We start from the raw sequence: 15,953 nt of genomic DNA, 5'->3' as shown, positions 1-15,953 counted from the left end.
GTGTAGTTTAGTTAACAGGGACAGTGCTGATTGATCAGTAGTCCCAAAAGTTATTGCTGTTTTCACAGCAATTGAACACATTCCTTGATATTGCTCATTTTGCATCCTGGTTCACGTTTTCTGTTGGGGCACAGTTGGGGATCTACAGGCAGCATCAGTTGTGGCTCCACTGGTGCGCCAGTCGTATACACAGATTCTAGTTACTCCCATGATATTTCACAGGAAGACACTGCATGGGGCAAAATTTTGAGGTGCATAACAGGAAATGAATAAAGGGGAAGTTTGTCATTCCAGGTCCCAATGAGTCATGTTAACTCTAAGATGTGGGAGAAGAACTGGCTTTATCAAGTCAAGCATTTGTGAAAGAACACATCTCAGACCATTCAGTTATTCTGATGAGCCAAAAACTACATTAACCCATTTCATAAGGTAAGAAAATTACTTGTAAAATAGGATATGTCAGTGCTTTAGGTGCATCTGAAATAACAAATGGGGTTATTATCCATAATGGGCATGGATTTACAATGAATCAAAGGATTTGTCAGTAAAATTCTAAAGACTTAACCAGGACTGATCATATTAAGTTTAATATATAAGTTTAATGTACAACAAAATAAACATTTGAAAATTTCTATATTCTTTTCATGTTTAATTCTTGCCACGAAACAACAATGCTACTTCCAAATTATTTTCAGTGTATTGAAAAGCTACAAAACTTACATTTACAATGGAATTGAAAGTGGAATGGGTTTTACATTCATATTTTATTGGAAGTACAACATATATTACAAAATTATTTGTAATAAAGTTGCTGCAACAGTATTAGATAAAACATTAGCCCCCCATGCTCACAATTTAGTGTCATTTTCATTGAACATATTTTATAAAGTGACATAGATTTGCACTTAGTCAAATGTTATGTGTAGGCTTGCCAAAATATCTCACACTGTTGTAGAGATGCGAGTTCATACTACTTCTCTGTAATTTAAAGAAAGGGGGAAATTACAAATTCAACATAAAAACGACTGCTGAAAATGAAAACAAGAGGGATCAGGTGGTTAGGTTTAGCACTGGGAGTCATTGGTCAAGTTCACCTCTTGACATTTGTACACAGCAACTATCCTTTTGATCTGCTTTTCCCTTTTATTTTTCTGCCACTGATCATTTGTCGTGTCCATAAATCAGTCTTTCTCTCATGTTCAGCTGCTTGCAAGCATTATGTTACATGTGGGTGTGTTTTCCTGATGATTATAATGTCTTTTCAAATAGTAATGTAGATATTGTGTAAAAGAAAATGATCTCTCATCATCCTCTGTCTTTAATGATTGATGAAAATGTCAACATGTGTCCAGTTTGCAGTCCAAGTCCAGGCAGCCCCTTTTTATTCATAAGAATTACTGGATCTGTACATGGGGCTTCTATCCTTTGGGTGTTCCCAATGTGATCAACTTTTTATTTTGAATTGTTAGTTCATTTTAATAGCTGTCCAGACTTCTAGGATATAGAAGGTAAGATTGCTACTTAATCACCAGATTATGGTTTAAAAAAAATAAAGATCAACAAGCTTTTCTTGCTCTGCTACAGACACACACCACCACAAAGACAACATCCTTTTTTAAATGAATACTTTTTTTTTCATTTTTTATTGTACCTTCACAGCATTTGAACTACTTTGAAGAAACAATATGATGTTCATTTCTGCTGAAAGACTACATTTAGTTTTGTATTTGTCAGTAGGTAAGTTTTTTGTTTTTTCAATTTGACTTCTTCCTTTTGACTTTTGTTTTCTTGACTTCTTAAATCAAAACATGTGAGTGCAGTATATTCAAGTAGTTTGGTTGCATATTCTCAAAACCATGATGGAGATACAGAAAACAGAAGAGAGAGTCTGAAAGTGTTTATTAAAAGAATAGTTTTTTATTATTGAATTAATGTAACTATGGGTTATGTATTTTGGGACCTGCATGAAAATGTAATGGTACATCTCATGGGACTTTTCCTGATTCGTAATAAATTGTACTGACTGCTTTATATTTACTGGACAACATATACTTTTTTAAATATTCATGACAAATCTCTGGGCTGTCATTCTTAATTAGAACATTTTACAATATGTTTCTGCTGTAGGTCTTCTGAGTTTATCACTGCTTACAGGTCAGTAAATTCTATTTATGTTGCATGTCTGAAATACTATGCATATCATTTAGATATTTAGATTTCTACATCCTGATCTAATAGAAAAGTATTTTTGTATTTGTTGGAGTTCATGGTGACACAACACCTATTGTCTTTTCATTTTTCATCACCAGAATGTGAAAAAAACATTAAGCTTGTCGGCCCTTCGCGTTGCTCTGGTAGAGTGGAGGTCTTCAACAGTGGCAGTTGGGGAACGGTGTGTGATGATCACTGGAGCGTTGCCAACGCTGACGTGGTGTGTCAAGAGCTAGACTGTGGAACAGTTCTTGAGGCCAAAAAAGGCGCCTTTTTTGGAGAGGGAAAAGACGAGATCTGGCTGGATGATGTGCAGTGTACTGGTCGTGAATCTTCCATCCTCAAGTGCCCACACAGAACATTAGGGACACATAACTGTGGCCACGGTGAAGATGCTGGGGTTATCTGTTCAGGTAAGACTGAGTTCATTAGCACCTCAGTTATGTCGAGTCCAAGTCATGTGACTCGAGTCCACAACTCTGAATAGCACACTTTGTACCTTTTATTAAATTGGACATTTTGGGAAATATGCATATTTGCTTTATCACAAAGACCTGAGAAGACTGATTGATAACTTGCAGAGGTGTGGACTCGAGTCACATGAATTGGCAAAAATGATGACTTTAGACTGGACTTGGCAAAAAATCAACGAAGACTTGCGACTAGACTTTGACTTGAACAGCAATGACTCGTGACTTCACTTGGACTTGAGCCTTTTGACTGGAGCTGACTTGACACTCCCTATGCCCGAATATAAATTATGATATAAAAAAACTGCGCAGCGCCTCAACGTAGCGCTGTGCTCAATTAGACTGGAGCGTGTGGCTTCCTCCAGCAATCTCCTGTTCCTGGCCCTGTACGCCCCAGAGACCCACTCCCTCTCCGGTACCTATAATGGGTGTAGCCTAGTAGGCCTACTACCAGCGCGCTGTGAACGGTTCGTGATCCTCTGGCTGGAGGAATGTTACGCATAGGCTAATCCATGCACAACAGCTGGGGGCCTGACAGCACCACGTAATTTTCTAAATTCCTCCACCTCATGGAGAAAAGAAAGGTCAGGTCGAAACTGTGTAGAGAGACTGCTGCAGCTGTTGCGTGAAGCTGCTTCTACCAATTATAAAAACAAGCTAATTAAGATAAAACGATAATAGCGACACTCATTTTATTTTATAAATCCAGCGCACCCCTTTCCTTCACAGCTGAGGCTCTCGGCCCTCTCTAAGAGGTGTGTTCAGTGTTGCTTTACCTGATCGGTTCTTGTAAAATATCCACTGTGTCTGCGTCTTCTAACGTCATAGCGATTTATAGTTTTCTCACCGCTGGTTTCTGTCACTGCATCTCCCGACAAAACACCACGGTTTTATTTCAGCGTTAACTTCGTCAACTCGAATAGTTCACTTGTCACCTGCTCTGCTCCCCTCCATGTACACGAACATTTAATTTAATTCATGAAATTTTTTGTTCGAAACTACGCCTCTGCCTTCTTTCTGTACAGGCTAATGCTTCATTCAATACATTGTTTTATTTTTAACTTAAAAAAAAAATTGTTGAAGAGCGCATTATGACTTGTTTAGGATTCAAAACTCAAAGTTTAAGACTTGGACTTGTTGGTCCTTGACTTGAGACTTGATTCAGACTTGCCACTCATGATCGGTCTGGACTTGGGACTCGACTTGGGACTTGAGTGCTAAGACTTTAGACTTGACTCGGACTAGTAAAACGATGACTTGGTCCCACCTCTGATAACTTGTCTAATAAATATTAAGCTACAGCGTTGCTTAGCTTAGTACAAAGACTGGAAAACATAATGGCGTGTTTTTGTTTTTACACAAATAAACAACATATAATGTGTTAATCAGTGAGCTTCAGAAGTGCTGGTAGGCAGATCTTGTCACCTTTGAATTGAGCCAGTCTTACTGTTTCCCCATTTCTTGTTTTTCTGCTAAGCTAAGCTAATTGGATGCTGGCTGTAGCCTTGCCTTGAATTTTACAGTGTAAGTTGAATGAATAGAGACTTCTCAAGATTGAAGCGGAGCTACCGTGTGTAACCCCCCCGCTCGCAATCGCCGCGTATCAGTCGACTATAGACAGGACTTGACGATTCTGATTCGACTATGTAAATCCTTAGAATTAACACAAAATTAAAGTTATAGTCCTTTAACACCCTGAATTGCAAGTATCTTCCTTTAATTATTTTTAAGACCAGAAATGTGGAACTGTCAAGGGAAATTGGGAAATACAAAAGATAAAAGTAGCTAACGCAGCATTAATCACATCAACTGATCATATTATTGCAACTTGAGTTCAAAATCTGAGAGATTGTATGGTCAGCATTGACGGAGACTTGAGTGGGTTGAAAAAAAAACACATATATAATGTTTGATGACGTCATGTAGTGAGGAGACTCCGCACCCTCCCACCAAGTTTGGGCAGTTTTTGGTTGTTATCCCTGTGATAGCATGCAGGCGTGGTAAGGGTTTCCAAGATGTACAGGTCAACACTTGTGTTCTCTGGTGCATGTTTTTTTTGTTTTGATAGCCAAGCCTTCCAAGGAAACAACATAATAATTATTGCACAATCAGGTCAGCAAGAAAGTGGATTGGCATGTGGAAATTAAGCAAAACAGCCTACTAACCTTACAACTGGGCACTGCCACCACATGGAGATGCAAATAGAAGTTGCTATGTGAAATGTTGTCTAATGTAGTTTTTTAGACTTTGGAAATCTCCCTTCAGGGCCCCAGGATTAAACATTATAAAACTGTCTTCATAGGCTGAGTAGTACTTCTCATGATGAGTAAACTGAACGTGATGTGTGAAATTGGTGGAGTGCCCCTTTAAAATTATATATATTTCTGAACCTGGGGTGGAAATTGTACAAGCTTTGCTGCATGACTTTAACAGTATGTACAGTTATTTGTGCTATTTAACAATGGTCAAATGTTATTTATATGTTAATACATGTGCATTACAAATATTTATGGGTCCTGAAAACCTGTTTTCTCAATGAGCTTCTTACTTTCAGTGATGTGGTCCTACGTTGTACATGAACACATTTTAATTAAGATATTTATGCATTCGTGTTCTAAACTAAAACTGCCGCTTCATAATTTCGCTGGTTGCCTCGCTACTGCTCAAACTCTAGAAATAATACAGTAGGTAAAATAGTGACTTGTTGTTTCACTCTGGTTTTTATACAGAGTAAGAAAATGAGAATGTGTTAATTAGTGAGTTGTAGAGATGCAGGTTGTGACATTCTTATTAACATTAGACAGAGCCCAGCTATCTGTTCCCCTGTGTTTCCTGTTTTTATGCAAAGCTAACCCTTTTTTTTACCGTTTTCTCACACAATTTCACAGTACCGGTATTCATACATTGTGAAATTACTGTTTACAAAGAGCCTATGGACATTTAGTTCTTACACACAATCAGTAATTGCATATTTGTTGATTTCTGTTTCTATCGACATCATTTGCAGACTATGTGAGGGTGGTCAACGGAAGCAATCGGTGTAACGGCAGAGTTGAACTCTACCATAATGGACACTGGAGGCGAATATGCAGCAGTGACTGGGGCAAGGAAGAAGCTGATGTGTTGTGCAGAGAGGTTAACTGTGGCACTCCTGTCACTCAGGCCGAAGCGCTGTATTTTGGAGAGGCACGTGACCTGGTTGGAGTCAAAACCACCTGTTTTGGAAATGAGACCTCTCTCTCACAGTGCTCTATTCAAGAATTCAAGGAAAGCTGTACTGACGCTACTGTTGTCTGTACAAGTAAGCCATTCAGGGGTTCAAAAAAACTCATACATTTTTTAGTGAACTTTACATGGTTAGAGTATCTGCTATTTTGGATGACCTCTGAATTAACATGCCCTTTACTTTCTTATTTCCCACCTTTCAGACAGTAAACCAATTCGGCTGATTAACGGGACTAATCGGTGCTCTGGCCGAGTTGAAGTCTACCACGATGGACAGTGGGGGACAGTTTGTGATGACAGATGGGGCATGCAGGAAGCAGCTGTCGCATGCCGAGAGATGAATTGTGGGAACGCTCTCACGGTCAAGTACAAGGCCTTCTTCGGCAGAGGTCGGGATCAGGTTTGGTTGGATGATATTGAGTGTACTGGTCATGAAAAATCCCTTGCTGACTGTCCGCACAGAGGTTTTGGACAACACGACTGTGACCACAATGAAGATGCTGGTCTTGTATGCTCAGGTAACACATTCTATACTGTTGCTGAAAGAAATCAGGCTGGCCAAAATCCTGATAAATGCGCATTTGTTTTCAATGGTGACACATAGTCTTTTCTTCTTGATTTGTTTTCACCCATGCATAACTGCTGTTGATGTATCTACTACTGTATCAACAGTTAAACAGCTCTTTTCTGAAAAAATCCTCCTGCAGTCCTCACAATCATCTGTTTCTGTTTTTGTGGTAATTCAGTAGTGCAAATATCACAGATTTAGAAGCAGTACATTCTGTTCTCCTTGAGTGACCTCAAGCCCTGTCATTCTGAAAAGCACAGGAAAATACCAAATGTCACTGCTGAAATATGAACATTTTAAATTCACTTTTTGAACAGTTTAAATAAAAATGTTTTTACATCCTTTCCAGATACAGTCAGATTGTACAACGGGACAGACCGCTGCTCTGGCAGAGTGGAGGTCTTCAACAATGGCCAGTGGGGGAAAATGTGTAATAGTAACTGGGGCCTGAAAGAGGCTACAATGGTGTGTGAGGAACTCAGTTGTGGATCTCCAAAGAAATCCCAAGAAAGCTTCAATTTTGGTGATAGCGGACTGAGAGGGTACACAAGCAGATGCTCTGGCAATGTGAGCTCTATCTCGCAGTGTGAACTTCAAGAAATCACAGGGAGCTGTGAAGGTGTTTCTCTTTCATGTGCAGGTAAGACACAAAAGGTAGAGATGTCAACTAGAACAGCAAATGGCATGTGGTCATTAGAAGCAAGAATGGATTCTAAAAGCTTTAAAGCTTAGTTTTCATTACACATTACTCAAATTGTGCATTTTTTTGGGACTACTGCTACAAGGAAGCTAGTGAGTATTTACACTAGCAGAATGATTTATGTTTTATCGACTCTAAATAAAACTACAGGCCCCATGTTCATCATAATGAAAATGTCCCCAGCAACGATGTGGCTAACTGATGTTATTTGTAGGACATATTAAGACCCTTTCCTGTACATGTCCTCTTCACAGTCCGTCCTTCCCACCTCATTCCAGCCATGTGCTTTCTGTCCTTCTGGTACCTACTCAGGTTCCCAAGTCTTGCTTTAATTAGGTGGCTTAAGCGCCTTCACCTGTCTATGTCGTAAGGCATTCTGGGAGATGAGGTGGGGAAATGGTGGCCATTTTATGATGAGGCAGCCAATCATGTATGGGAATGTCTCCTGGTGATGCCACAATGCAGTATTAGTTGTTATCTGTGACTTTATTTGAACTGTCAAATATTTAACTCCACTTTACAGCTATGGCAAAGTTAACAGGATTAGGGGGTCAGTGGTAGTTAGTGGTAGCAATGCTTTATGGCTAGCATATGTGCTAACAGCATCTAGTGATGTATTAATTATTTGTAATGCTTTTTCTAACTATGTCTTTTTTATCTCAGATTGTTATTATCTCGTTGTTTATATTATGGGAAATTATGTTTTTAAGTAACTAACTAACTACTAAATTGTAAAAATACATTTGACAGGTAATATAAACCCTAATATTGCATAATTTGACTAAAAGTGGTGAGTACTTTTAACACGAGTGGACCTGTCCTCAGGTGTTCCACCACTAAAACTTGTCAATGGCACGGACCGATGCTCTGGTAGAGTGGAGGTTCTGCATGATGGCCAGTGGGGAACAGTGTGCGATGATGAGTGGGACATCAGAGATGCTCAGGTGGTGTGCAGAGCCATGGACTGTGGAACAGCTCAGACAGCCAAATCTGGTGCCTTCTTTGGCCAAGGCCATGGGGACATCTGGCTGGATGATGTCAACTGTGTCGGCAATGAGACGTCCCTTTTGCACTGCCAACATCCCACACTTGGAGAAAATAACTGTGGCCATGGCGAAGATGCCAGTGTGGTGTGCTCAGGTGTCATCTCAGTTATTACTCTTTTGCCGTTCATTTCCCTTTGTTAGAACATGCTTTACTTTATTTGATACAGTGTTTTTAATGCTTATATTTATCTGTTGGCCATAATGTGCTCGATGAATATTGTGCTGATCATTGTCAATTATGAAATTGTTATAAAAACACCAACTAACTAATTGCTGATTGTTGCTCCTTTGCTTTTCAGCTACCATTAGACTGATTAATGGGACTGACCAGTGCTCAGGCAGGGTGGAGTTCCACCATGGTGGCCACTGGTCACCAGCATATAATATTAACTGGGGAATGAATGAAGCTAGAGTGGTGTGCAGAGAGATGAACTGTGGAGATCCTGTCAAGGTCTCAGGATCATTTGGTGAAGGCAGTGAACTGAGAGGGTATAAGGTCAGTTGTCGCGGTGATGAGAACTCTCTATCACTGTGTACACTGAGAGAATATACCAGGACCAGCAACAATCGTGTTGAAGAGGCAGCCGTTGAATGTTCAGGTAAGACTCACTTATTGTGTATAAGGGGATATGAACTACATGGGCCCTGGAAGGTTCTGAAAGGAGGGGCCCTAGCTAGGGTTAGCTATCAGTGGTGGAACGTACTCAAGTAATGTACCTTAAGTACAAATGTGAGGTACTTGCAGTTCACTTGAGTCTTTTCTTCTACACTTCTACTCCACATTTCAGAGAGAAATAATTAGCTTTTTACTCTACTACATTTATCTAGCAGCTTAAGCGCTTTGGGCTCTGGGTAATTGTGATGGCATCTCTCACTATTTTCTGAATATTTTTGCAAACCAAACAGTCACTCTATCAATCGAGAAAATTATCCCATAATGAAAATAATTGATGCAGTTCTATACTGTAAAAAATTTGCTACACCTAAACCAACTACAAGAGTGAACTCTTCTGTATCTCTTCTTCTTTTAAATAGACACATGAATAATCTAATGATATAATATATAATAATATAACACAGGGGCCATTTTTTCTATATTGAGTTCTATTACTTTTAATACTTTAAGTAGTCTACCTTTTCCTAATTATACTTTCATACCGTAATACCTACTTAATTAACATTTCCAATGCATTACTTGTACTGGAGTATTTTTACACTGTGGTAGTTTTACTTTTAGGAAAGTATTTGAACAGTATCTGAAGATATTTCAGTATGTAAAATGAAAAAGATATAGAAGTTTCTACTGTCACACCACCAGACTGCAGAGTAGCTTTCCCCCCCCTGTGCTATTAGACTTTTTAACTCTAATTCAAAATCATCCTCAGCATTGCTCCATGGAATATAGTTTATTGTTTGCTTCTGTTTTACCATTCTGTATATTGTCTGCTATAAAGCAGAAGGGAGTTACAAACCACTTTTCATTTTACAACCATTAAACCTACCTTGTACTTTGAAAATGTCCTCCACCACTGTTAGCCGTCTTTCTTGTATAGGTCAAGAAATGGCAACAATATAACAAATGAACACAGTGTCAAAAGTCAAAGCAATGAGTAGTCCAGTAACCATGTTACTCTGTACGTTACCTCGTGATTCAAATCACGACACTAATGTACTCACAGAATAACATAGTGAGTGCTCAGACAACAGATGGACCAAAAAAAAAAAACAAATACCAAAGTTGGAATGCATGAACTGTACATTCATTTAACAACGGTCATTTCCAGGCAATGTGAAGTTGTCCGGTGGGCACAGTCGTTGTGTTGGAAGAGTGGACTTCTATGACAAAGGCCATTGGGGGTCTGTGTGTGGTGAATCCTGGGATGTGAACGATGCATCAGTGGTGTGCAGACAGCTGGACTGTGGGAGGGTTCATCAGATCACCACCATAGCTGACTATGGCCATGGCACAGGAAAGACCTGGATTGATCAAATTGAATGCAATGGGTTGGAGTCAACACTCGCTCAGTGCCCACAAAGACCATTTATAGACCGAACTTGCAACATCACATCAGTTGCTGGAGTTGTCTGCGCAGGTAAGAAAATATACAAAAAATGACAAATGATCTGTCTGGATTGTGTGCAATGTGGTACCCCACAAGTGTTTTTCTTTGATTATTATTTATCTGCCTTATCTTTGACTAGACTACATTAAAATTCATTTGTAATGTCTGATACCATATAATTGTTGTGGTTTACTTGACTTCACAGGAAGTCTGGAGGTACGGTTGGCTAGCAGTAAGGATGAGTGTACTGGCAGAGTAGAGGTCCGTCATGGCGATGTGTGGCAAACAGTGTGTGACTCAGACTGGACTCTGAGTAAAGCTGAGGTGGTGTGTCAGCAGCTGCAATGCGGACATGCATTGAATGCACCCAGCGGTGCCCATTTTGGCCAAGGCAGTGGATCAGTAGTGGAAGCCAGCGATTCGTGCTTTGACAATGTGACATCTCTTCAGCAATGCTCGCTGAAAGGTTTCCGAAGCTCAAGGTGTGGGCATGAACGTGATGCTGGTGCTATCTGTGCAGGTAAAGACTTTTAAATGATGTGTTCAAAATTGTCACATGCAGTAGGACAAATAATAATAATATAATCAGCATTTGTTTCAGAATTGTATTCTGTTTACATCTTCCAAGTAAAAGTGGAGTGAAAAATTGTTATAGTACTCATTCAATCAAGCGCAAAATCAAACTTAAAGGAATAATTTGACAACTTAAGTTGAACTTAAATACAGAATTTGCTTTTTTTAAGAGTTACATGAGAAGATTGATACCACTCTCACCTCTGTAAGATCATCACATTCTGGTTGGCTTAGTTTAACGTAAACACTGGAAAATGGTGACACAACTACCCTAAATGAATCATAAATCAGAGATAAAATGCTAATTAGGGAACTTTAGAGGTGCCGGTAGGGAGGTTTTAAGGCTTTCGGACGGTGCCAGGCTACCTATTTAACCCATTTCCAGCCTTTACGCTAAGCTAAGCTAAGCTAAGCTAAGCTAAGCTAACTGGCAGCTGTCTCTAGTTGCATTCATCATACAGATGTAAATGTGGTATCCATCCGAATATCGAACATTCAGCAAGAAAGCCAATTAGAATGTTTGCCAAAATGTCAAACTATTGCTTCAATATATATATTATTTCACATTATTATTTTAAGTAAACCAATTTTCTGCTTCTTGCTCCTGATGATGGTGGGACAAGCTTCAAAATACAACATGAAATATATTTACATTGTGTTTTAAAATTAAAATGAATGTGTATTAATACACACAGGCAATCCAAAAACCAAATACACTTTTTAGAATTGTATGTAAATGCAACGACTGTCATTTGCATCTGGACTCACTTCATTTCTGTCTTCATATGCAGCACAACTTCGGTTGGTCAGCGGCTCAGGTCAATGCTCTGGAAGAGTGGAGCTCCTCTACAAAGGCCAGTGGGGAACTGTGTGTGATGATGAATGGCAACTGGCCAATGCTGATGTGGTATGTAGACAGCTTGGCTGCGGTCATGCAGTTGCTGCTCCTACAAGTGCCCACTTTGGTAGAGGCACAGGTCCAATATGGCTGGATAATGTAGCGTGTACAGGCCAAGAGTCTGCTCTCACACATTGTACACATCCCGGTTTTGGGGAAAATAACTGCGGGCATGGTGAAGATGCTGGTGTTGTCTGTTTGGGTAAGTGGCCTGGTGCATTTTGAATCTGTGAATGAAGTCATTACCTCTAAACTGGTATTAGATGAAGCTGCGTTGGACGTTATGATAAAACAAACTTACTAAAATCTATTATCTATTTCAGGTGCTCTAGAAAAGCCCCAAATCACTTTCAATCCTTCTCCAGAGGTAAACTGGGGTGACAGAGTTGAAATCACCTGCACTGTAGTATCAGAACACTTGGGTGGGACATTCATCCTGAAAAAGACCCAAGGATCATTTCAAATGGAAAGATTCTCTGACCACGAAGCTACAACCTTCACCTTCCCTGCAGTTGACTTCAACCAAAAGGGGTCATACTTCTGTGAATATCAAAAGAAATTGGCCAATCAAGTCATCTATTATCCTCAAGGAAATACTGCTGAGCTCTCTGTCACAGGTCAGTGTGGTGCTTTGTCCATATAATTTGACTGATTTCAGATTGCAAACAAGTTTTATGATCTATGAGTTTGTAAAAATCTATCTCTGTTCTGCAGTGAAACTGGAAAAGCCCAGCATCTCCCTTTCATCTCCCCATGCAATGGTGATCTACACCCCAGACAAAATATCCGTCACCCAAGGCAGCAGCTTCACTGTCTCTTGCTCTACGCATTCCAGATATCCTGGAGGTTATTTCTATCTGACAAAGTCAAACATGAGCACCACTGACATGAAGTCAGCATTTGGCCACTCAGTCTTCTACCTGGCATCCTTTGAATTCAATTCAATAGATTATGAACAGCAAGGAGAGTATAGCTGTGTCTATGGCGTTAACATCTCCTCCGAAACCTTCTGTTCTGTTCCCTCAAAGTCACTCGAAGTCACTGTAGTTGGTGAGACCCATAGAGCACCTTGAGATTTTTTTGTCTTTCTACAGTGATTATGGTTAGTTTTCTCCTTCGCTAACTCTACTAACATTATCTTTTAATCCCTACAGCCACCTCATCCTCTTCAGTTGTCTCAGGAGTTCTGGGGGGGCTAGCGGTGTTGCTACTCGTGCTGGTTATAGGTTACCTCATCTGGAGAAGGAGAGGGCGAGTTGCTGGTAAGTGGCAGACAGCCACATGTTTTTACATTACAAAATGACAGCAATGGCCCCTTCATTGTCATGTCATATACTATGTCTAGATTGTTTAAAGCTGCACCAATTAATAATATTTTGATATTAACATTGGAAAAATTAGTGTGTGTAAAGTAAAAGGTGCAGCTGTGGTGACAAACCCACCAAGTTAATTTGACTCCCCCCTGCTCATTTCATTTTTGTATCTTTCAGCACATTGTTGTAGTTTTAAGTCCCGGAACCTTACTTTGATTCACTCACTGCTCTCATAGCGTCATTATGTGTGTTGTTTACTGTGTGTTTCCGCTGACCCCAAGTGGCCATAGAAATGATTTCCCCTCATCTCTACAAAGTATGGTAGCATCTTTCAGCTTGTTGTTTTGGTTTCACAGCCCACAACTTTGCTGTTTAGTTTCAGTCTTCTAAGTGTAGCAGGCAATCAAAAAGCTCTAATAAACCCAATGAACATTACCTTCTCAGCACCAAACGACATATAAACACAGTTAGCGACTAGCTGGTGAACACAGCGAGGCCTTTCAGCAGCTAAAGAGCCACATATATTTCTCAGGAAGGAAGAGTGAACTTATTCTGGAAACACGTCAACACCAAATACTAATTTTACACCTGCTCCCTGTCTGCTGGATGTGTGAATAGGCAAAAGTTTGCAAATATATGTGCTTTAGAAGGTGATGATATGTCCGTTCTGTGTTAACAAATTGTTATGCTGCCACCAAGTGGCCAACAAAGTAATGAATAAATGACCTAGTTGCTCTGGATTCAACTTGAAATCATGGGATGGCATATAAATAGCATGCCACTTTTAAGGACATTTGGGTGCCATGTCAACGCTTTTGCTGTTTAGTCCCCATAGACTGCAGCAACACAAAGAAGGTTTACCCTATCTGCTAGCACGTTGGCCATATAAGGGCGATGAGAGGAAGCTTATACGGTTAACCACTCGACATACATACAATCACTCACATAGGTTTAGGCACACAACCCTGTGATGGTTAGGGTGAGGGTAAGGGCTTTGGGGGGCTGTCAAGGCCTTTAACACTAACATAGTTAGCTAGCTAGCTAACGTAGCTAATGCTATTTAGCTACACGCTACTCAAAACAACATGGTTTGGGTTACAATAACAACGTCACTGAAATTATGTAACTTATGCAACCTTCTTAACTTAATTTCTATTTCCCACGAGAAATGAACGCCGGTCCCTTGGGTCAAAGTCCGGTGTATTGGCCCCCAGTCCACCTTATCCACCTCCTTACTCTGACTTTCCTGATTATTTTTGTCCTGTGACAGTCAGTGTAATATGACACGCAGTTTCTGCACAATATAAATCAGGAGAGACTAAATGGCATGAAATGACATGCAAAAAGCAAAAACTGCATTGGAATAGCACACGAAATGACTTAAGAGATTGCCTTGTTATTCATATGACATGTGGTGGCACCTGTATTTGATTCAGTTAAAGACTTTTTTTTAAAGAATGACTGCTGTCGTCATGGTCATTTTATGCTCACTTTTCAGGTACCATGGTTCAGTTTAGTAACAGGTTTGGAGGAGCAATAAAACAAGATACAGAAGACAGAATAAATGGAACATATGACGGAAGGTAGTAAAAAAAGAGAACGTAGATGATGTTATTTGCCAAAATACAACTTTATTTTATAAGCTTTATTTTATTTTACCAGTAACTTGAAAGACTTCCTTGTGACTGATATTGTCACTCTCCTTATCTCCCTCAGAGACCCCAATACCCAAGTGAACGAGCACGGACAAAGTCACGCCCTGGAGGACAAGAAGGCCAATGTTGCTTCTGATAACTCTGTTGAGAGGGTCCCTGAAGACCTGGCTGGGAGAGTGTGTTATGAGCTTGAACCACTCGTTCTCTCGTGACAACAAAATGACTCAAGGAATAACCTATGTCATGTGATTTCACAAAATTTTATGAGCAACATAACTGGGCTGAAAACAGGCTTTTACTGCTCTCTGGTTGAAAGCTTCATTTGTGTTGCATCTCTAACCACACCCAACAGTGATATTGCAGTGTACCAATACACCCTGGACATCAGAAGTTAAACCACTGGAGGTCAGCAAAAAAAAAAAAACAAGATTTTCTGCTGGTGTTCAGTTGTTCTTTAAGGTAGACCATAGGAGCATTTCAGCATTTTTGAGTAAAGATTCTTTTTTTTTTTTTTTTTAGAAATATTTGCATTCCTCAAATGAATGCTTTGTTTTTTGCTTTAAAAGATTTACAAAATAGACTTAATTAAAAACTGTGATTTTGAATGGCATAAATGTGGTTTGTGTAAACAGGCAAATGTTTTGTTGTAACACTTATTTTCATACTAGTTTTATTTTTCTGTCAATCACACAGCTAAGGTCCACTGACCTGTAGGATGATTCTGATTACATTGACTTTATATTGCATAGTAATTATGTTTTTTTTGTACGTGAGTGCTTATCAATAAATTTGTATTCTTACAACACTTTTCATTCGGTGGAGTTTTTAAAAGAAAATCTAGCTGACACATAATTACACCCTGCTAATGAGGGAGCAAATGTCCTCAAATGTCCTTAAATGTTATTAAAACAGATACAATATACCATCAAATAGCAATGAAACAATGAATTATCTTTGAAATAATCATCATCAATAATAATATAATCATTATAACCATCATCATAGTCACTATCATGAACAATAACAAAACAGCTAAATTGAATTCAGCCATCATTTATTTTATCATTTACAACTGGGCTTTTCCTGTCAAAATGTCTTCCATGTATAAGGTCTATGTAGTGAAGTAAAACATATAATATTTCCCTATGAAATGTAGTGGAGTATAAAGTAGCATAAACTGGACTCAAGTAAAGTACCTCTGAACTGCTTATGTGCAGTTCAGTGCTTTTAC

General features: G+C 39.4%; 1 protein-coding gene across 2 annotated transcripts; it reads left to right on the top strand.

Moving 5' to 3' along the window:
• The first annotated feature begins 308 nt into the window (after nucleotides 1-308).
• Nucleotides 309-15,527, top strand: LOC123977918 (deleted in malignant brain tumors 1 protein-like). Of its 2 annotated transcripts, XM_046060978.1 has the most exons (17): nucleotides 312-429; nucleotides 1,660-1,737; nucleotides 2,128-2,154; nucleotides 2,310-2,624; nucleotides 5,689-5,982; nucleotides 6,110-6,424; nucleotides 6,824-7,114; nucleotides 8,000-8,314; nucleotides 8,520-8,819; nucleotides 10,005-10,313; nucleotides 10,489-10,803; nucleotides 11,648-11,956; nucleotides 12,078-12,371; nucleotides 12,469-12,804; nucleotides 12,909-13,016; nucleotides 14,566-14,650; nucleotides 14,784-15,527. In XM_046060978.1, exons 2-17 carry the CDS (start codon nucleotides 1,686-1,688, stop codon nucleotides 14,932-14,934), a joined length of 3,816 nt encoding a protein of 1,271 aa, XP_045916934.1. In that variant the 5' UTR covers nucleotides 312-429; nucleotides 1,660-1,685; the 3' UTR covers nucleotides 14,935-15,527. The 2 variants fall into 2 exon arrangements, with proteins under 2 accessions (XP_045916935.1, XP_045916934.1); XM_046060979.1 differs by lacking the exon at nucleotides 14,566-14,650 and having other exon boundaries at nucleotides 309-429.
• Nucleotides 15,528-15,953: the final 426 nt, after the last annotated feature.

The sequence above is a fragment of the Micropterus dolomieu genome, linkage group LG10 (genome assembly GCF_021292245.1).
Source record: "Micropterus dolomieu isolate WLL.071019.BEF.003 ecotype Adirondacks linkage group LG10, ASM2129224v1, whole genome shotgun sequence".
In the NCBI taxonomy this organism is placed as follows: domain Eukaryota; kingdom Metazoa; phylum Chordata; class Actinopteri; order Centrarchiformes; family Centrarchidae; genus Micropterus; species Micropterus dolomieu.
This window is presented reverse-complemented; position numbering and strand designations above follow the sequence as displayed.

Bases quoted from the DNA above. Each gene is read 5' to 3' on its own strand.
- LOC123977918 (XM_046060978.1), top strand. From the start codon at position 1,686: ATGATGTTCATTTCTGCTGAAAGACTACATTTAGTTTTGTATTTGTCA. The intron at 13,017-14,565 runs GTAAGTGGCAGA...CTCACTTTTCAG, and splicing joins AAGGAGAGGGCGAGTTGCTG to GTACCATGGTTCAGTTTAGT. The intron at 14,651-14,783 runs GTAGTAAAAAAA...TATCTCCCTCAG, and splicing joins AATGGAACATATGACGGAAG to AGACCCCAATACCCAAGTGA.